Raw genomic sequence first — 22,558 nt, forward strand, 5'->3', positions numbered from 1 at the left:
TCCCGAGATGGCCCAAACCCCCAGGCTCTCAGGAACTAAAGCTCTTCTGCATGTTATCACCACCCCCGATGATTTAGCTTAGCAGAGCCACTACAGGGGTGGGAAGCTAACCCTTCCCTGTCCCCTCCACCCGGCTGGGGCTCGGTCGGTGCCAGGGATAGGAATCGGGTGTGCGAAGCGAAGCTGAGGCCCCAGAGCACCTCTCTCAGACATAGGCTTGATGTTAACCAGGCCAGAGGTGGCCCACTTCCATATTAAATATACCTAGAATGGAGAGGAGATATCAAAAATGACTGCATTAATCTGCCATTTGTAGCCTCCAGTCCTGTGACCACAGCATGTTTGTTTTCCTCTTATTTTTTTCATTAGCTGGCTCAATGGAGAGCAGACCCAGCTGTGTTCTCTCACTCAGGGTCATATTCTGAGTATAAAGCACATTTAAACCTTCACAGAAGGACTGCCTTCATTCACAGAGAATATACTGTTGATGCGCTGCACACATAACACCACCCTCCACCAGGAGACAAAGTGTAACTGATAATTGTTGTGGGGAGCAAATTGTTGCCATGGTTACACTGGACCGTATGACTGATGTAAACCATGTAGGGGACCTCGCTAATTAACTTTCTCTCATGTGTCTCATGAAGGTTTTTGCATCAGTTTCCCTTCCAGAGCAACTATTTATACCAGACTCCACCAACTAGAACAACCCTTCACTTGAGCAAAGGGTAAGAAAAGAGCCCTCTCAACTGATTAAACAATAAATGAGTACACTACACTTCTCTGACACTCATGCAAATATTACAGCTGGGGACTTTTACCAGAGTAATTTAGGGTAAGTACTTTGCTCAAGGGTACTACAGCCAGAGATGGGAATAGAACCTGCAACCTTTGGAGCCAAAGGCAGTAGCACTACACACCACACTACCAGCTGCACAGATATTACTACCTAAGTGTATTTATCACAAAGTGCTTCCTTGCATGCTGCCTCCAAACCCTTTATTGAACGAGCTAAACAATGGGTTCTTCTGATAACAGCACAGCTCTTCTTAATAGCAGTAATAGTCCAACAACAACACAATCATTTCATCATCATGGCAGAGGGATGGAGTCAAGGTAAAGAGCATACTATAGGTTAGAGTGGTACATATCAATAGAAAACAGTTAGTAGCTTGGTGGTTCAAGCCTCTGCCTTTGGACCTTGAAGTCACTGGCTTAAATCCCATCTCCAGCTGTTGCATCCTTCAACAACGTGCTTATCCTAAACCACTCCAGTGAAGTCACCCAAGTCTATAAATGAGTAAATTGTAAGCTGCTTTGGAGGAAAGCAGCTGCTAATGAATAGAGCTGTTCTCCTCTCCAGTGCTCAGCATTCAGTGTACTGTTTCTGAACCATCTGTGGATGAAGCTGGTGCTTTGTATGTAGTGCTACAAATTTAGTCCTTTGTTTCCATTGAACTGTCTCTTCACTTGGTTTAATATTTAATGATTGAACTGATCTGTGTTTAATTGAGGGGGGCATGGTGACACAGTGGGTTTGACTGGGTCCTGTTCTCCCCTTGGTCTGGGGTTTGAGTCCTGCTTGGGGTGCCTTGCAATGGACTGGCATCCCATCCTGGGTGTCTCCCTTCCCCCTCCAGCCTTACGCCTTGTGTTGCTGGGTTAGGCTCCAGCTTCCCGTGACTCTACATGGGACAAGCGGTTTCAGACAATGTGTGTGTGTGTGTTTGTTTGTTTAATTGAACTGAAGACTTTGTCATTGTACTGGTGTGCAATACAACAAAATTACAGTGGTACTCCCTGAGTTCTTTAGACAACAATATAAAAAGAAAGATTAAACAGTTTAAACAGATAACACAGTAAACAAAGAGATAAATAGATAACAGCATTCAAGATAAAGAGGACAAGAGGTAATACCCCATGCATATTTATCAATGGCTATACACAATGACCCAGTCCAACCAACATAAAGTCAGAGAGAACAATCAAATTAGCCAACCAACATCTCCATGACCCGAGACCAAGAAGCATAGGCACCTTCTCCAAACCCACCAACCAAAACCAAATCAACAAGCCCACCAACCAACAAAACCAGCAGGGTACCAACATGAGTACTTCATTGAGGTTGTCAAATGGGCGCTTCCCTTCGTCAGTATTTAGTTGAATTAGACCCACAACACCTCCAGGAGGGTCAAGAGTACAGTCTGGCATCCCAGACCCACCCCTTTCTACACACATTAGATGCCCTTCACCCTCAGCAAATACTGCACCTACACTGACTCAACAACCACAGCTCCATAAATACTTGTACCCACCAGCAGAAACTGCATATGCAACACTCCACACATGGGGTCGCGGGGAGCCGGAGCCTAACCCAGCAACACAGGGTGTAAGCCCGGGGGGGGACGTCGACACCCAGGATGGGACACCAGTCCATCACAAGGCACCCCAAGCGCGACTCAAACCCCAGACCCACCGGAGAGCAGGACCCAGTCCAACCCACTGCACCACCGCACCCCCCTGCCATTACTACCCACCTGCCACTAATTTTCCATCATAACTCACCTCCATCCAACCTGCAACCCCAACTACCCTGCTCTCTTTTCATCCATAACCACTGACTTGCCTTCTCCACTGCCTCAGACAGGTCCTTCACCGCCGCCTTTAACGAGCAGCCTCTACTATCACATTCTCTCAACAATGATGTAACTGATTTAGCCACAAATCCTCTAACACATACCTCCACCAGTCTCACCTGAGCCTACCATCCACGGTCTCTTGCCTCTGCCACCAGATCTGCATACTTTAACAGCTTCCACTCATAAGCCCCCCCAACAGCATCCTTGAACGGCACTGTTAACACTACAAAGTACACAATCTGCTCACACTGCAAATATAACACCATGTCCGGACGCAGTGACGTAACAGCAATGACCTGCGGAACCTGGAGTTGCTTGCCCACATCAGCCAACAGCTTCTAATCCCGTGCGTTACCCCACCTACCGGGGCACGTCTGCCCTTGCATAGTGCTACTCTTTCCTGTCCGCACAAAACCAATTGTTTTAGCCGTACAGCAAACAAGCAAGGAATTCACCACCCATGTCACACCACCCAAGTATAGCGTTCCTGCCCCAAACTAACTTTGCACCCTGACAAAATGTGCCTCAGCGTCACCACACCGCAACACAACTTACAAGAACCATCACCATCTGCCCACTGCTTAACGTTCTGTAGCGTTGGCAGCACGTCAAAAGTCGCTCCAACAGTGAACTTAAGGTGGCTCGTCTCCATAGCCCATACATCTTGCCAGCGTAATTTGCTCTTCTCCATGCCTTCCCAGTTCACCCACTGACCCTGCTTAACTAATGAGACCGCCTTTGCACACCTCGCCTCCTCTTCCTGCCCCGGACCTGCTCAATGACCATCCGCCGTGTGTCTGCCTCTGAGGCAGCACTCCACAACCGCCGCATGCGGCCCGAGCCAAACCCTGCCTTCCCCCTCTGCATGTGTCCAACCGTGTCTGACAACATCAGCACCCCTTTACCGCTTAGGGCCACATTTCTGGGGTTCCACCCCCTACCTGTCCTCACCAATGGCACCACCTTTTTGACGACCTCATCTTTTGACTCTGCTAGAGTCGGCTGCAAACCCACCTTCACACATTTCTACTCTTCCACTAAACTCGTCACCAGCAGCTCCAACATACCTTTACCATATAACACTACACTACTTAAACAGCGTGGCACTCCCAGCCACCTTCTTACTGCCGTACTAATAACCTGCTGGAGCTTCTCAACCTCCCAGACAGAAAACTCATATACTGTAAGCGGCCACTCAATACGCAGCAAGAGCCCAAACTGCAGACACCACAACTTTAACTCATCAGGAAGGAGGGACGCATCAATGTTCTTTATACCTTTCACAACCACCTCCCTTAGTGCCACAATCTATTCCTTATCACTTAACACAGAACTATACCACCTTCCCAAGCACTTAACTGCCTTCTCCAGAATAGATGGAATTACATCCTCATCAATACAAAACTTCTGCTGCACCACCTTCCCACCAACAATTGAGAGACTCCTTGATTTACTTGGCTTAACCTTCACTTAGCCCACTTCAAGTTATCATTGAGCTTGGACAACAAACGACGCGTACAAGGAGGCGTAGCCGTAACGATCGTCATGTCATCCATAAATGCTCTAATAGGGGGTAGGTGCGTCCCATACCGCAGCCTTTCGTCACCAACAACGCATTTGGAAGCCCTTATAATAACTTCCATTGCCATTGTAAAAACCAATGGCAAAATTGTACATCTATCCATGATTCCAACTTCCAACCGATGCCAAGACATTGTATAGCCTTCTTTACTAAAACAAAACTGAATATCTGAAAAGTAGGCTTTCACCAGCCTCGTAACACTTTCAGGAACCTTAAAAAACCTGAATGCCTCCCTGACCCATAAGCATTTGCTAAATCCAAGCCACACAGAGATCTCTTTTCTCCTTCTTAGTAGACTGAATCTGATGCCAAATCATACTGGTGTGCTCCAAGCACCCCGAGCATCCTGGAAGCCCTGCCTTCTGCACGGAGGTATCAATCAACCTGTTGGGTTTCAAGTATGCTACCAACCTCCTTGCCACAAGACTAAAGAAGATCTTCCCTTCAACACTGAGAAGGCTAATAGGCCTAAACTGGCCTACCCCAACAGCATCCTTGTCCTTAGGAATAAAAATTCCTCTCGCTCTTCGCCACAACTTGGAAATTACCCCCTTCTTCCATACAACAGCCACCAACCTCCACAACAACTTTAGTACACCCAGTGCACACTTAAACGCTCAGTAAGGTACCCCGTTTGGGCCAGGTCCCGAAGAGGTCCTTGCCCGCCACACTACATTTTGCACCTCTCCCCACCTCGGGGGCCACACATCTATTTCCCACTCTATCTCCCCTACAGGGGGACCATCCAACTCCTGCTTTTCTACCCTTAACATCCTAGACTTCCCCTCACCAAACAGAGCCTTCACAAACTTGAAAGGATCTCTGAAAAACACCACCCTTGCCCTCTCCTTCTTTTCCCTCCTCCTAAGAGCCTCTGCCTTTCTTAATACAGTCTGTCTACTCTTTATACCAGCCTGCAAACACAAATACCTTCCCTTTCCTCCTCCTCAGCTCGCCTCCATCGTGTTTTCAGCTGCTTTCTCTCCAGGACAAACCTCTGTATCTCCGCCTGCTGCCTTGACTTCACGACACCCAGCTGCTTCTTACTCCTCACCTGCATTATCCCGAATTGCTCTGCTCCGTAGTTGTAAATAACCTCCCCCAATCTATCCAACTTACTCTCTGCTGATCCCTTCAACTTACTCAAGATACCAACCAAATCATAATCCACAGTAGCCCATACCCCAGCTTCTCTGCCTGCTGGCCACTTAACCTTTGGCTGTTGCCTCCTTGTCTTTTCCTTCCCTGGTTTAATCCCTACTGTCTGCACAACCTCACCTGCCTGTCTTTCACCATCCTGCAACCCAGTGCCCAGTCCCATTTCCTCAGTGCCAGGGGTACGGTTATCCCTTGGACTTTGGTGTGAAACCTGCCCCTGGACTTAAACCGACTGACTTGAGCTACTATGTAAGTTCTTGGGTTTTCAGACTCCATTTTCTCAGTTTTTTCCTAATAAAGTTTGTTACATATGTGGTATCAGGATGCTGTATGTCAAAAATACTTTTTAATAAAACAGTACCTATGACACCGGCTTAAAAACAGCAGAAACAGAGAAACATTGTCTCAATGTTTTTTTTTAATAAATAAATAATAAGTGACTGACTTTTTGCACGGGGTGGTGCAGCAGATTTGGCTGGGTTCTGCTCTTTGGTAGGTCTGGGGTTCGAGTCCTGCTTGGGGTGCCTGGCAATGGACTGGTGTTCCATCCTGGGTCTGTCGTCACCTCTCCAGCCCTGCACCCTGCACTGCTGGGTTAGGCTCCGGTTTGCTGCGACCCTGCTCGGGACATGCGGTTTCGGACAGTGTGTGTGTGTGTGTGTGTGTGTGTGTGCATGTGTGTGCGTGCATGCATGCGTGTGTTAGATTTTTCAGGTTATTTCTACATGTCACAAAATGTGCCTTCTGAACATCATCTGCTGGGAAACTTGGTGAATAAATATACAAATGGGCAAATGACAGGGTTCTTCACTAAGCTACAGAAGAAAGTTGTCATAAAACAGCTCCTGCTCCCAGTTCTCTCCGGTCCATCAGGACATGCAGTAATACAACATGGCAGTGGTGCTATTTCACAGCTGTCAGCTCTGTACCATGGTAAAACACTTCAGCTGAGTACACATCATTGTGTCACTGCCATTGGCCTGCAGAAACAAAATTGCCCAAAGAGGCAGAATGAAGAAGCAAGTGGAGGAGTTGCTGAAATGCCACCAACTCTCTGACCTGAAGAGTCCATGTGGCCCACATTACCTTTGTAGATACCGCTGAAAAAGTGCTGAACATCTGTAAACAAGAGCTCCTCACCCACAGTCCTGAAAACCTGAGTCCAGGGGATTTTTTCCTGCCATGTCATAAACAGTGATCAAATTCAAATTGTTTGTCTTGACTAAACTAAACGTGACCCCTCCTAGAGCTCTTGGTCGTGGGGGGAGAACTGGGAACCCCACCGAATTCCTTAGGCATGTTGTAGACTCACTTGGGGTTCCTTCTGAAAAGACATTCATGAACACGGGAAATAAGCATGTGCTCTACAGAATAAACTGTAGAAAAGGAGGATGTGGAGGTGAGTCTTGGAAAGACTAAACACAGATAAGAGGGAATTTTCTCCAAAAACACCTTAGTGACAAAAAGCAGGACCATTACTAGGCCATCGTTATTATCTACTCCATCTAAGTTATTAATTTATATAACATATGTACTTATATATCCCTGTATCTTCAGCGTATCTCCATTTGTGTCTTTGAGTGTACTTACGTTGTGTGCTGCTGCAACCCAAAAAAATTAACTTTTGAGATTAACAAAGTTTTGTTTTTTTGTTCATCTGACTGCCAAGACTCTATACTGATTATATTAGAGAAATGGCTTAAAAGTTCACAGAAATAGACCTACAATTATTGTGCAGTGAACCAAGCCTAGGATCCATAGATGCATTTTTATAGTGGTACTATAGATTTGAAGATCTATCTATCTATCTATCTATCTAAAATTTTAGCTGTCTAACTAATGAATAGTTCATATTTAATTGTGTTTGTAATACAATATTAGTAACACCAAGTAAAACATACAATGAAGTAATGCAGATCTATGCAAAACCTCTTTGCAGTGTTTAGTAGATAAATGAGCAATATGTTCTTCTTCCCAAAATCAAAAGAGGGTTTGGGAAACCGTTATCTCAGCTGATATTAGAACGAAATTCTTATCTCAAGTCATAGTAGAACATTAAACAGGCATCTGTGGTAATGTACATGATTGGGCAAACCTGCGATATCTCAGGACACCCAAGTTTCAAAAGCATCTGTGTTTTCTAACTAAAAGTTGGAGAGAATGTGTTAAACGAGCACAGAATGCATTGCACAACTTTTAGAAATATGAGGTGCTCTTTCTGGAATAAACTCTCCACCTGTGATCTTACTGTCAAATAAATTTTCAACAAATGAAAAGATTCTATAATAAAACAATTATATAAATGTAGGGGGGTGCGGTGGCGCAGTGGGTTGGCCCACAGTCCTGCTTTCCGGTGGGTCTGGGGTTCGAGTCCTGCTTGGGGTGCCTTGCGACGGACTGGCGTCCCGTCCTGGGTGTGTCCCCTCCCCCTCTGGCCTTATGCCCTGTGTCACCGGGTAGGCTCTGGTTCCCCGCGACCCCGTATGGGACGAGCGGTTCTAAAAATATGTGTGTGTGTGTGTGTGTGTGTGTGTATATAAATGTAGGCTCCGGTTCCCCGCAACCCTGCATGGGACAAGCGGTTCAGAAAGTGTGTGTGTGTATAATGATATATTTTGTCATTTTCTTTGCAGATATATATTATTTAATGACTTTGCACAAAATTTGACAATGTATGCTGGGTTCCTGTTAGGACACATCCTCCTGGTAAACAGGTACACTGTGACTGTCAGTTACTCTGTACACAGTGAGTTTGGCAAACACTCAAACCCAGAGCATATTGCCAGTGCAGCAAACAACAGCAGTTCCAAGATGAAGCCTTTTGGGGAACCAAAAATTTTCTCATCCTTCATGGGATGGCATTAGTGCTGCTTTATGGCAAAATAAAAACAATGCAATACTGATACCATAGCAAGTAAATAAATAAATAAATAAATAAAGACTCGGGATCTTCCAGTCACAACTCACAACAGCAGGGCAACAGGTGGCATCATGGTTAAAGACACAGCCTTCCAAGAGAAGGATCCAAATTCCAATCCCACCTCCTGCTCTAGTACCCTTGATCAAGGTACTCACCCTAAAGTGATTCAGTAAAAATTACCCTGCTGCATGAGTTGGTCAATTGATGTCATTAGCTTAACTATGTAAGTTGTTTTGAAGGAAATCATCAGCTAATGAAATAATATAATGAAACTGAATAAATAATAGGAGCAGTGGACCCCTGACGGTGGGTGCAACTTCATCCATGAAGGGCTGAATTACGTGACCAAACAGAAGTGAACTCATTCGGATTACAAACTCCAAACATCATGTTTCAACACTGAAAACAAGCTGGAGACATTCCAGGGTGACAATCGTGCCTGGTCTGTTTGCGCTGTGATTGGGAAACGGGAAAGTTTTGATAAGTTCTGGTAAACCTGGGGGGCTTTGGAAGACTTTGATGTAATAAGTGGCTACAAAACTGAACGGACTCTGGGTCGTGGCTTCATACGCTCATTCGGTCCAGACGAAAGAGCTCCTGCACTCACAGTGGACTTCACAATGTGGTATGTTTGGTGTCTTTTATTCTAGGAATATTATTTTTGTGACTCTTATTTTAACTGGTGTGGAGGCATCTTTCCTAAAGCAACTTTCATTACATGTAGTTTTACATTGACTTTCAATTGATTATCAATGCTTGATATCTTTAAGCACCAACATGTTCAACTTTGGGAAAAATCCATAAATATTCGAGAATAATGCATATTTGTGAACTTTCTGCATGATTTGGCCAATTTTAAAATAAAGAAAGCTGAAGTGATGATGCATTAACAGAGGTCTGAGAATCATTATTTCTATAAAAATGACTCATGATGGCTTACGGTACTTGCAGAGGCATCATTAGCTGTTCGAAAATATTGAGAAATGACTTCTCCTGCACAATGAGTAACTTTTCTCAGCTTTGATAATTAATGAAGCTGCAGGTCTTTATACTGCATTGCATGGTAAGGTCTGGGTGTTTTTCTCTTTCCGAGCTCCTCCTTGGGAAAGCTTCTCCTTCTGTCCGCCCTGTGCCTGGCAAGCGTGGTGCTGACAGCAGGTAGGACACCCTTCCCCAGATGATACTGAAGGGTGGACACTTCTGCACCCCAACACCCTCAAAACCACAGCCTGACCACATTTGTAACAGAAAAGGGGGTAAATGTCACCCTGTTCCAGTTAATTTATTCTGGAAAACTAAGGCTCACTGACTTTGGAAGCTTTTAGCTGTCAATAGTGGGCCAGCAGGTGGCATAGAAATTAAAGCTGCTGCCTAATACTTGAAGGAGTCTGGTTTAAAACCCAAGCTGTAGTACCTTTCAGCATGCTACTTACATTTACATTTATTCATTTAGCATACGCTTTTCTCCAAAGCGACGTACATCTCGTAGAAAATACAATGTGTGCATTAAATTAGGAGAAAAAGAGACATAGTTGCAGACATGTGATTCTTAAGTACAGTTATTTTGCTTCTTTCCACCATATGAACCAATGTTCATCACACGAGTAGTTGCATAAAACTCAGAATATCGACGATTCCTAATCGCCTTCCTACTATTTTTTTTTTGAGATACATATCTGCATTTATGTTACATTGCAGGAGTAGCTGTGTAAAGAACTGATCCGAGCATGATCATGAACATTTATACCTTACGTGAACTTAAGAGGTGATGGACGAAGTGAGTCCGGAAAAGATGAGTTTTCAGACCCTTTTTAAATGTGGACAGAGATTCAGCAGTCCTGAGTGAGCGGGGGAGGTCATTCCACCACAATGGAGCCAGAACCGAGAACCTCCGTGCTTTACCTTTCGTGCACGGGACCACCAAGCAAGCAGAAGTAAATGAGCGAAGGGGTCTGGCTGGGGTGTAGTGGTTGATCAAGTCTTATAAATAGCTGGGAGCAGTTCTATTGATGCATTTGTAGACAATAATCAGGGTCTTGAATTTAATCTGGGCAGCTATAGAAAGCCAGTGCAGAGAAACAAGTAGAGGAGATAGATGGGAACGCTTCGGCAAGTCAAACACAACTCATGCAGCAGCAGTGTTCTGTATCAGCTGTAGAGGTTTGATGGAGAGAGTTGCAGTTCCCAGTCGGGATGTCACCATGACCTGGACAAGTACTTAGCAGCTTAATAACTAAACTTGGGTGCTGAGTACCTTGATACTGCAAAAGCGGTGGAGAAAAGCATGAGCCGAATAAACAAATAAATGTCAAATAAAAATCCCACTTATTTTCCTCACAGAGCACCAGTGGAGCACAACAAAATATCACAAAAAGCTAATGTTTCTTTTGATATTGAAAACACATAAATACCTAACAACATCCCATGTTTTCAGAATCTAGAGACTTTAAGCTGTAATGTCAGGTAATGAGTTACTTATATTCAGCAATATGAAACATTTCTTCAAAGTGGTTTGCAATATTTGGCCGCTGCTTATAGTGATTTACCAAGTTACACAGCAGGGTAATTTTTACTTGAGTAACTTAGAGTAAGTACTTTAGGCAAAGGTACTGCAGCAGGAGTGGGATTCAAACCTGTGTCCTTCAAGTGAAAGGGGGGGCTCTAACCAGTAACCTGTGATACAAGAAATTAATGTGCTAGATGGGCTTTTAACCCAAAAATGATAGGGTCACACCCATTTTTTCAACAACACAGCAAGGTACTTAACCTGAGTTTCTCTTGCAAAGTACACATTTGGAAATACATAAAATACACAAATTCTCGATGATAATAAAAATACTCAGATTTATCATGATTATTTTAATACTATAGCACGTGACTATACATTCCTTTAAACTTATCGCCAGTGGTGGCACGGTGGCCCAGCAAGTAGCACTGCTGTCTCACAGTGCCTGGGTGGTACGAGAGAACATGGGTTTGATCTCTACTTAGTCTGTATGGGTTTGCTCTGGTTTCCTCCCACAGTCCAAAGACATGCTGTTCAGGTTCCCCCATAGTGTGTGAGTGACAGACAGAGTGTGTTTCACTGATGTATGGATGAGTGACCCAGTCTAAGTAGTGTATCTAGCAGTGTAAGTCACCTTGGTGAATAAGGTGTATGGGCTGGTAACACTAGATAGAGTTCATTGGAAGTTGTTTTGGAGAAAAGCAAAGTAAATAAATGTAAACTGCAACCATACACATTTTCACCTGCATTTGCTGTAACTCTGAACTCTTGACACTTCATTCATTGAAGAGGACCCCTTGCCAGACAGACCAAGCTGAGTTGTGTCACTATAGCCCGATTGATGGGCATGGGGTCACAGCCCTTCACAGTCACTGCTACACTTCAGCATTCTAGTATTTACCATATGCATATTGTACTGTGTGCCCCTGGGCCATTGTACTGATGGTGAAATGTTGTAATGCACCACATGATTTTGATTAGAAATGTTGCATTGTATCAGAATGAGTTTAATGTGTTGTTGTGTGGTGCTGTTTAGTTGCGTGATGCTATTGAAACATGCAGTGTGACGTGATGCTGATGTACTTTGTAGCATGATACTAACTAGGCCATGGTGCCATACCCTACAGCCCACCGACCCCGACGCATGGTGGGGGGCTCCTTGGCTCGAGATGTGCCTTGGCACGCATTCGTGCGTCTCGGCGACACCATATTTGACGGCGGCTTCGGAGGCGGGGCGCTTATTTCTGATCGCTGGATCCTCACCGCCGGCAGGAATGTTTTCGTCAACAAGAGCCGCCAGACCAACAAGGGGCAGAACTACACCATTCCCAGGGTGTACCTGGGAGTCTCCGATCGCAAACTGGTAGATTCCTCCAACGAGGTGTTGGTGGAGAAGGTGAGTTCAGCCCACTGTGCCCTCCTATCGATGGCATCACATGACTCTGTTCCCTAGCAACCACTTGTATGCCAAAAGAATACAATTGCGATTCAGCGCTCTTTGATATATCACCTCGACTAATACAACTGGGTATGGATTCATAGACCATTCACACCAATAGTCAACAGAAGGGTTGCTCCAGGGATGGGAACTAGCACACCTTCTTTGGTGACCAGCAGAAGTCCATCTCACTGCTCTCTAAGGTTGAGGAAAAGGATGATGACTGAGACAGAGGTCTGATGTCCAGAGAGACCTTTTCACAAGTGACCATCGGGTAAATAGAGTACAGCGGCAAATAATACGATGTGCTTTTTAAAGACAGCTACGAATTCGCAAAACGCTCATTCTCTAGATTATAGGATCATTTGCTGTGACACAGAATATGAATTTTTGTCTGTAAAGGAGCTGAAAAGTATGCGGCAGGGCTCTCACGGCTGAGGATGTCAATCAAGCAGGCTTAATGAGTCTCATAATGAAAAGCACTATAAGGACAGCGGTGAAATTTAATTTCCCCAACACCTCAAAGGTCCTAGTCTGGTGTACTGCTGGAACTTTTAGATATGGTGTATGTGTAAAACTTATTGAATAATAAATTACTGAGAGCAATTTAAAATGAGAGAGCTTGACTGAGGTTTGGGGTTCATGGTGTCTGATTTGTCCTTCGTGAGACTGAGAGCCTGAAATGGAACTGATTTTGTAAACTTTTTGAGTGAAACTAAGTAAAAACTGCATAGCAATGGGTACCATTTGATGCAAATGAACGCCATCTCCACTCCACCCTGATGCAGGTGGTCCTGCACCCGGAATTCCAGAAGACCTGTGACTGGGACAACGACCTGGCGCTGATCAAGCTGAAGGAACCGGTGGAGTACAGCATGACCGTGATGCCCATCCCGCTGCCCGAGAGAGGTGAGGACCTGGCCGAGGTGGTCGGTACCCATGGCCTGGTGGCAGGCTGGGGTTGGGGCGTTCACCTCACCTTCGCAGACCGCCTTAAGTACCTGGTACTCCCAGTGGCCAAGTTCGAGGCCTGCCAGAAGGAGTATAATGAGGGCAGCGGGAGCCTCCCCGTGGTGGACGGGAGGGTGTTCTGCACGGGACCCAGCACCTTCACGGAGAACGTGTGCTTCGGGGATGGTGGTGGCGCCTTCGCCGTCCGGGACAGTACCACAGGCAGAGTGTATGCTGCCGGGATCCTGTCGTATGACAAGACATGCACACTGAGGACACACGCCGTCTACATGAAGCTGTCTGCCTACCTGCCGTGGATCAACAGCGTCATGAGAGAGGACTCGGAAGTGTACGCTGACCTCCGCACCAAATACTTCAACAAAATGTACTCGCTACAGGTCCCCAATTAACTGTCCTTCCAGAGCAAGCTCTCGGAGAGGCCCGTCTCCACACGAGACACAACGAAAATTTCTATTTCAATGTCTGCTGCATGAGGAATGTGTGAATTCTGCACAGTGATCGAGCCTCATGAGAACCGGAGAAGGGAATCCTGTCAGCGGCGACTCAGCGGCTCTTTCCAATATTGAGTGACCAAGTCAATAAAGAGCGATGGTCTCACCCATACATACACACGTGTTCTCTTATTACCTGAATCCCAGCAGCGCACCACCTTTGTCAAGTAAAGCCATTACACAACTATTTTTTAACAGTGAGAGCATTTTCTTTTTTGGTTACGCTTTATAAATGATCCTTTTTGGGAGGAAAAATCAATGGACTAAACAGCTCATAAAATAATACTTCATTCTGCAATGCTGATGCACCTGTCACTACCCCCAGTGAGACACCCGTAAGGGAAACTATCTTATTTTTCATTTTTTTGTTAGCTTAAGTTTTTAGCCATATAGGAATAACCTCATTTAACTCACATGTTACAGCTGTCATTAAGCACTTGTCCAAGTGAGGGTTGTTGTGGTCCGGAGCCTATCCCAGAGGCACAGGGCAGAAGGGTGGACACGATACATCCTAAATGGGATGCCAGTCCATACCAGGGTTATAGTTGGATGGTTTTAGTGAAACAATTCAGGATCAAGAGTAAAGGATTCAGGTTGCCGTTCACTAGGGCCGCCCTACACATTTCCTGGTTTGAGCATTATCCTCCCTGCGTCCCGCGAGGTGTGTATCCTGCTTTATACACTGGGAACAAGTACCAACAGTTGAAAAACATATGAGATCAATTAGAAAACTCAGGAGAGCTGAGCAGCCACTAGCACTTAGACCCCCCCAGAGGTTTATTTTTCTATTTGTTTTCCTCTCCTCAGCTGCCAGCTGCCTTATCCCACTAGTTCACTTTGAAACTGTAATTGTTGTCTTTCTGTGCTGAATCTGTGCCTGGAACTATGTTGAGTGCTGTGTGTGTGTGTATGTGTGTGTCACACTAGGAAGAAGAGCATTCAAAATTGAGCTTATTTGAATAAAGTAAAGCACTAAAACAGAGACACATTCAAAAACAATTCCTTGTTGTCCGCTTCCAATAGCAGGTGTCACCTCACTGTGTGGTACAGAGCACTAGGTAAGAACAGGTGATGCCAGAGAAAACAAACAGCCAGACTTGAGCTACAACACAGGCCAACGAACCTCTTGACCTTTCACATTTTCATTTGTGAACACCCTGCTGGAAAGAGCAAATGATGCGATTTTCAATCTCTCGTAGTGTATGTGACTTTCTTAGGAAAGTCCTCTGGTCCAAACAAGCTGTGCTGCTGAAGTTAATGAGTTGTCAAATGGGTCTGCATTATAAACGTTTTTTATTGAGTTTATGCTAGTTTTTGGAAACAATTTTACATCAGAATGTACAAAAAGAAAACAGAGACAGCAGATCCCTTTTAAATAGCAGTTTAAATCTCAGCTAAAAGGCTCTCAGACTTGAGGACTCGCAATGGGCTGTGAGTCTAACAGCACCTTGATTTTTTAACCGCAAGTCACTCATCATTTGAATTTTGGATGAGAAACATGGTTTCTGACATTATTGCCTAATTTTTAAAAAAATCAAAATGATACAGTAACACAACCTGTATACATGTGTGAGACGGAGACCCGTTCAGAAGAGACGGTACAGGACCTGTGGCTGGTGGGCCTGAATGAATACTTGACTTTGGCCCCCTGTGTGTCTGTCATTATAAACGACAAGTTTTGCTGTGTTTTCAAAATTCTCATTTTGTTTGGTTTCTCCGACCTCTTATATTTCAATTAGCACTATTACTCCCTAGGAAAATATTCCAAAAAAGATGATGGAAGAAATGTTCTGCTCCATAAACACTGCAGTTTATGGAGAGATCCAGAGATGTGGGTTGATGGACTACACACCCTTATTGAAATTTCACACACACACACACACAAACGGCAATTTAAAATCACCAGCCCTCCAAAACACATGTCAAAATGCGTAGGACTGTGAACCCCCCTCAGCCTTGCACCCAAAGCTTCTGGAATAGGCTCTGGATCACCACAGCCCTACTCAGGAGAAGCGGTTATTCAAACCAGATGGATGGATGGATGATAAAAATTAAATGCCATGCAATATTATAGAGTAATTAATGAATAGATACTGCCTTGTTATGTGTGTCACGTCCACGCCCACATCACCATCAACAGCACCTGACACAAATGAAGCACCGGACACCAATCAGTACACGCATGCTTAAAAGACCCTCCTCTGCTCCCGTTCCCTTGCGGAATCTCACTGAGACAACCGTCTTCCTGCGCTATGTCCTGCTCTTCCTCATCCTTTGCTTCATGTATCCGTTCTTCGGCTTTCGACCCTTCGCATTGTCCCTTGACCATGTCCATGGATCCTCGCTCTCACTCTGACCGCCAATCGACTGACTCTTCGCCTGACCACTTGGTTCCTGACGAACGATCCTGCACTTGGGTCCAGCCGCCCCGGCGTCCTCGGTTTCGCATGATAATATGGTGTTATCATAACTAATGGTAATTATTCAAGTAACAGTGTCCATTTTATTGCGATTTCGTGGTGATATTTTAGCATAAGTTTGTGTCTATTCTGGGGCTCAAGAACGCATTCAAATTTTTGCTACTGAGACTAATGTTAAGGACATCATCCAGCTACAAGAATTCTCCTTGCAAAGGGTCTTTCAGCAATGAATTCTGTTCATAATGTGAGGGAAGACTGTATTACAGGATCACTGTCTTAATCGTTCAGACAGATGTGGGCTGGTCAGAAAGGGCCAAACAACACATTGCTGGTGGCCATCTCCTAGCTGACATGGATCAGTCACGTGAGGCTTTGTGTGGGTCCTTCACACACGGTGGACACTGGAGCAGGGAGAGGGATACTGGAGATGGCCAGCAGATGCACATCAGATGAAGCTGAGCAAGCCTTTCGGTCAAACCCTCTCTTTGCAGTCATCCTGTAAAGAGTACTTCTTCACTGGCAGGCCAAACCCTCATCCTTCCTGGAACTGTAAATGATGAGTAAACATACATCTGTGACTCCAGATGCTTGAACCCCACTTGGCATGTAGAAGTTCAGATGAGGAGTAAGAACCATCTGCTCATCAATCAGGTCTGGATATTTCTACTCAGTGAATTTCACATTCGGTGACAAGTCTTCAGGCGATGCCATTTCTACTGCCGTGTGTATTCATGTCACACAGCTTGGACGAGGCTCCTGAAATGCAGTGATGCTGTATTTGCATATTTTTCTTCAGTGGACATTTTTCCAAGTGGACATACAACATTAAGCTGCTTACACTGTTTTACCCACTTATACCATATTAATTCCAGGTCAGTACTTTGCTCAAGTTCACAGCAGCTGGATGAAGGATTCAAACCTGGGCCCTGCCCATACAAAGCAACAGCTCTAACCACTGTGCCACATACTACCCCTCCTGGAGGGCAGTAGATCCTGAGACTCCAGTTCGTAAACACATAGTGTGGGAGGTTATTAGGAAAATAATCATGATTGTGAGGAGAGCAGAGCACAGTGTTTCTGTACAGAGCTCAAGGAAAGTACTCATGATGACAGATGTGAAATGAAAAGGTGAGCCCTCGTTTTCCGTTACATCACCAACGCTGGAGGTTGACCTCTGTGAGACAGGTTTTCTTCAGCTGCCTCTACTTCACAGACATACTAGGGTGAAACGGGTCAGGGCAGATTGCTTGTAGCACGGTTAATCCTCAAGCCATGTGTGAGCAGATAATATTCAAGGTACAGTATTCAAAAAGATAATCTACCATGCAATCTCAGTCACACATTTCTATGATAAATTGATGGAAATTTCAAAACGCTTCTGCCAATGCCTTTGAGATCAAAGCTCATCTATACATTTATATTTTAACCTCAGTGTCACGTCCCCCGCAACCGGCACATCGGCGGCACCTGCCGCATCCTGATAGGAGCGGCAATAAAGAGGGGAAGCCGAGGAAGCCCAGACGCGGAACCTTCTTTTGCCTCCTTGTTTCCCTGCGAGCCGTGTTTCCGAGAGCCTATTCTGACATCGACCCTTTGCCTGTTTATTCCTGACCACGTTCTTTGCCTAGCCCTTTGTACTACGTTTGCTGATTGCCTGACCCACGCCTGCCCCTCGACTTCGCTTTTGGATTCTGATTCGGCTTCATTAAACATCGGTGCGAGAACTCTGCACTTGAGTCCGTCCTCGCTACGCGCAACTATGGCACTCAGCAGGGAGACAACATGTTTATAAAGAGAATAACTGCTGTTTGAAAGTACGTGAAGCCCTTGTGCCTCATGGTTTTACCAAAAAAAATCGTTATTTAACTGAACCAGTCTTTCCCATGTGACATAATTGGTGTGTAATTTCCAGTTCCATACTTTGATCTGCAGGAAATCACATGTGTAGAAGAAAAACAAAAGTAGTGTTTGTGCAAAAATAAGTGAACCCCAAGTCACATTGGTTAAACCAAGTAGGAAATTAGGATCAGGTGTGTAAATCAGAATCATTTACTCATGTCATGAGTTTACTTTAAGATTTAGATTTACACTTTATAAGTTTATTTTAATATTTTATACAAGAATAATGACCCTCCCTATAGGATTCACACATTTTGAAGCAGCACTATATGTTATATGTAGTATTAATAATCTGCATCATTTTTTGGTGATGGAGTTGATGGAGTCAGTGGCCAGTGGACTACAGGACAGTAAAGAACAAGCTGCATTTTATTGTGTCTACATAACAGCTTCCTCAGGCTTAGAAATATAATATAATAATATTTATTACTCTCCTCTCTTAGTGAGCTTGGGATCAAAGGAACAGCACTAAGATGGTTTGAGTCCCACCTATCTGATAGATCCTATCAAGTGGTTTGGTGGAGCTCTCCTTCTTCTCCTCTGCTTCTCTCAATCGGTGTCCCGCAGGGCTCAGTATTGGGTTCTCTTCTCTTCTCTTCTCTTCTCTTCTCTTCTCTTCTCAATCTACACCTCCTCCCTCGGCCCGGTCATAGCCTCCCATGGATTCAAATACCACTTCTACGCTGATGATACCCAGCTCTTCCTCTCCTTTCCACCTGGAGCCTGACACATTTCCGCACGCATTGCTGCCTGCCTGTCGAACATCTCTGCATGGATGTCTGATCATCACCACTGACTCAACCTCTTCAAAACAGAGATTCTTCACCTCCCAGCTTGCCCATCCTCCTGTCATGATCTATCGATCTAACTGGACAACTCACTCACCTCGTCTACCTCCTCGGCTAAGAGTCTGGGAGTGACGATCGACTCAAGTCTATCTTTTTCTCAGCACATCGAAGCCACAACCCGGACCTGCATATACATCCTGCATAATATCCACAGGATCCGTCCCTACCTCACAACTGAATCTGCCCAATTACTTGTCCAGGCCATGGTGACATCCCGTCTGGATACTGCAACTCTCTCATGTGGCCTTCCTGCTACTGGAATCAAACCTCTGCAGCTGATACAGAACGCTGCTGCTGCATGAGTTGTGTTTGATTTGCCAAAGCACTCCCATGTATCTCCTCTACTCATTTCTCTGCACTGGCTTCCTATAGCTGCCCAAATCAAATTCAAAACCCTGGTTACTGTGTACAAATGCATCAATAGAACGGCTCCCAGCTATTTACAAGACTTGATCATTCACTACACCCCAACCAGACAGCTATGCTCTTCCACATCTGCCCACTTGATGGTCCCACACACGAAAGATCGGTTCTGATTTCGATGTGGTGGAACAAGCTCCCCTTCTCGCTCAGAACTGCTGAATCTTTGTCCACATTTAAAATTGTCTTAAAACTGATCTCTTCCGGACTCACTTCAGCCATCATCTCTTAAGTTCATGTAAGGTATAAATGTTCATTATCATGATCAGTCTTTTACAGAGCCACTCCTGCAATGTAATATGAATGTTTATATGTATCTCCAAAAAATATTACTAGGTAGGTGATTAGGAATCGGTAATATTCTGGTAAAGTTTTATGCAGCTACTGGTGTGATGAATGCCGGAACATGTGGGGAAGGAAACAAACTAACTGTACTTAAGAATCACATATCTGTACCTTCTAATGTAATGTACAAATTTTCTTTCTTTCTATTTTCTATGAGACGTATGTCGCTTTGGAGAAAAGTGTCTGCCAAATGAATAAATCATGCACACATAGAATGTTTACAACTGCTTGACCCAAGCTGGAGCCTAACCCAGCAGCACAGGGCACAGTGCTGAGGTGACACACCCAGGATGGGAAACCAGTCCACCACAAGGCACCTCAAGCAGGGCTCAAACCCCAAACCCCAAACCCACCAAAGGGCAGGCCCTGGCCAAACCTGCTGTGCCACCATGCCCCCCCAAACAACCTAATGTCAATTTTAGTACATAATACACACACACATTGTCTGAACCGCTTGTCCTATACAGGGTTGTGGGGAGCCAGAGCCTAACCCGGCAACACAGGGCGTAAGGCTGGAGGGGGAGGGGACACACCCAGGACAGGATCCCAGTCTGTCACAAGGCACCCCAAGCAGGACTTGAACCCCAGACCCACCAGAGAGCAGGACCTGGTCCAACCCACTGCGCCACCACACCCCCTCGTTTAGTACATAATATATAATACGAATTTCAAATTGCTGATTTGTTCAAATCACAGCCCATCAGCGTAAATGTGTTGCTCTTGTATGTAGCACAAATGAGTAACTGTGCAAAAATAATTATGTCTGGTATTCAAGCCCTTTACAACACGTTTTCGAGTTGCTGGAACCTATTCACACTTTAAGCGCAGGAAAAAAATGAGATGAGGAGTACATTGGAACGGCATGGTGCAAATGCCTGCAGCACACAGCAGACAGGAGATTCTGGGAATTAAACCAAGCTGTTCCTTAGAAAGACCTGCAGAGAGCCATCCCTGCTCCCTTCTCACCCATGCTAATCTCCTCCACCCTCCTTCAATGGAAGCAGGTATTGTGCACAGGTCTCAGTCAGCAGGATGGGAGTCCACACATCCTTTGCCTGCTCTTCTCTTCTAAAGCTGGGTCTCCCTTTCTTCACCCCCTGATCCTGCTGGTCAAAAGTGGGCACTGAGCAGAGATCAGTGGAGGATACAGCTCATAAGGCACCATAGCATCTGATCACTGAGATGACTCCGCATGAACGCTGTCACAGGTCTTCTCAGGATCCAAAGGTGCTTTCTGCAGCAGATGAAACATAAATTGCGGTCAACACTCAGAGAACGACTGAAGAGAATTTAGTAGACAAGAAAATAAAAATCAAAGTTTTAAAGTTCCACCAGGAATCTAGTGCCACTGGTTGCTGGTCAATGATGCGCTTTCTCTGTCAAGTAGGAGGAGAAGTGCAGTTGCTCCTGTTGGCCACCAGGGGTCAGAAGTTCAGCATTTGTGTTCCGTGACACAGGATGTCAACTTGCGACCGGTGGTAGTCACATTCCGGTCAGGAGCTCTAGTCCTACCTGTTGTCGGTGAGTTTTCCAGCACGGTTCACACTCCAGCCCAGCAGCACCAATGGCGGGACTCTGATGGGGGAAAATGGCCCAAGGGGGAAATACTCACAATAGATGTGTGTCGACCATCTCCAGTTACCTGAGCCAATGTGCTTCCAACCTGTTCCATCCATGATTTACTCTGCAAAGCAAAAAAAAAAAAAAAAACATGTACAACTGAGCTGTTGCAAGCTATGGGAGGTCTTCCTTTGTAGGTGCAAACAGTGTATAATAATCCCCAGCAGGAGTGTACATGACTGCCCTCTGGATTACAAAAGGGAGAAAATGACTGATTAATTATTAATGACCATGAACCACCTTTAATTGTGACACTTCCACTGTTTGTCCTCCATCAGGGTGTCTGGCTCAGAGCAACATGCAGGTTAATCAGACACCATTCTGCGTATGTGTGTGTTCGTACGAAACAAATGCTGACAGTGTCACAGATCACACACCCCATCACTCTGAACCCCCCTCCCCAGCAGAAAAGGATCTGTCCAGTGGCCCCCACCCTCCCTGACACCCAAGGGGTCAAGCTGATGACATCACACACACCACTACCCTGAAAGCTACATATAGTGCAGCTAGTAGCGTTAAGGACAGAGCTGCTGCCTTTAGATCTAAAGGTTGCCGGTTCAAGTCCCATCTCATGCTGTAGTTCCTTTAATGAAGGTTTTTACCGTAAAATTGACCAGCTGTGTAAATGCTTACAGTTGTTCTGTGTGAAGCTGCTCTGTTCCTACACCTTTGCATTTCCTGTGAAAAGAACCTCTTCCCACACTGTTCAGTGAAAACACACCTTTGCTGAGCAAAGACAGGAAAAAACCATAAAAACAATTTGAAAAAACTGTGCTGAGTAATATACCTTTTCCTGACGCCCTTTCAAGCCCAAGGTAAATTACCTGACTTACCTTAAGGGGAAACCCTCAACGAAGTTTCCACACTGAAAGGATTCTTGTGGGTATGTATCGATACATATTTTTTTTAGAAACAGAGCGAGCATCTTCCCAGCAAACACGCTGAACAGAGTTGCGTTTGGTCCCCAGCGCAGTGACTGAGACACACAGCTCTGATGGATACTTTGAATGGGTCAGATGTTTGGCCTTGTCTATCGAAGTGTGTCAGACTGGATGTCTGTCCTTCAGAGGATATTCTCACACACACACACATATATACATACTGTATTAAGGGCTGTTTAGAGTCACAAGTCCATCTGAAACATATGTCTTTGGACTTTGGGAGGAAACCAGAGCACCTGGAGGAAATCCACATGAACACAGACCGCAGATCTTGGTTTGAGCACATGTGAGCTGTGTTTCCCACACCAGATATTTATCGAGTGAGGTAATACTGCCACATATCCCATAGCTGATGATCA

At 45.1% G+C, this 22,558-nt stretch overlaps 1 protein-coding gene across 1 annotated transcript; it reads left to right on the forward strand.

The window, feature by feature from the left end:
* Positions 1-8,796: 8,796 nt before the first annotated feature.
* Positions 8,797-13,895, forward strand: hp (haptoglobin). The gene is made up of 4 exons (XM_018752401.1): positions 8,797-8,924; positions 9,393-9,457; positions 11,933-12,201; positions 13,032-13,895. The coding sequence occupies exons 1-4, from the start codon at positions 8,920-8,922 to the stop codon at positions 13,602-13,604; spliced, it is 912 nt and encodes a 303-aa protein (XP_018607917.1). The 5' UTR covers positions 8,797-8,919; the 3' UTR covers positions 13,605-13,895.
* The last annotated feature ends 8,663 nt before the right edge of the window (positions 13,896-22,558 follow it).

This window comes from Scleropages formosus, chromosome 11 (assembly GCF_900964775.1).
Source record: "Scleropages formosus chromosome 11, fSclFor1.1, whole genome shotgun sequence".
NCBI lineage: Eukaryota > Metazoa > Chordata > Actinopteri > Osteoglossiformes > Osteoglossidae > Scleropages > Scleropages formosus.

What these genes read in the sequence shown, in the direction of transcription:
- hp (XM_018752401.1), top strand. An exon ending in AAGCGTGGTGCTGACAGCAG is followed by an intron (nt 9,458 to 11,932) that starts GTAGGACACCCT and finishes CATACCCTACAG; the next exon opens with CCCACCGACCCCGACGCATG. An exon ending in ACGAGGTGTTGGTGGAGAAG is followed by an intron (nt 12,202 to 13,031) that starts GTGAGTTCAGCC and finishes ACCCTGATGCAG; the next exon opens with GTGGTCCTGCACCCGGAATT.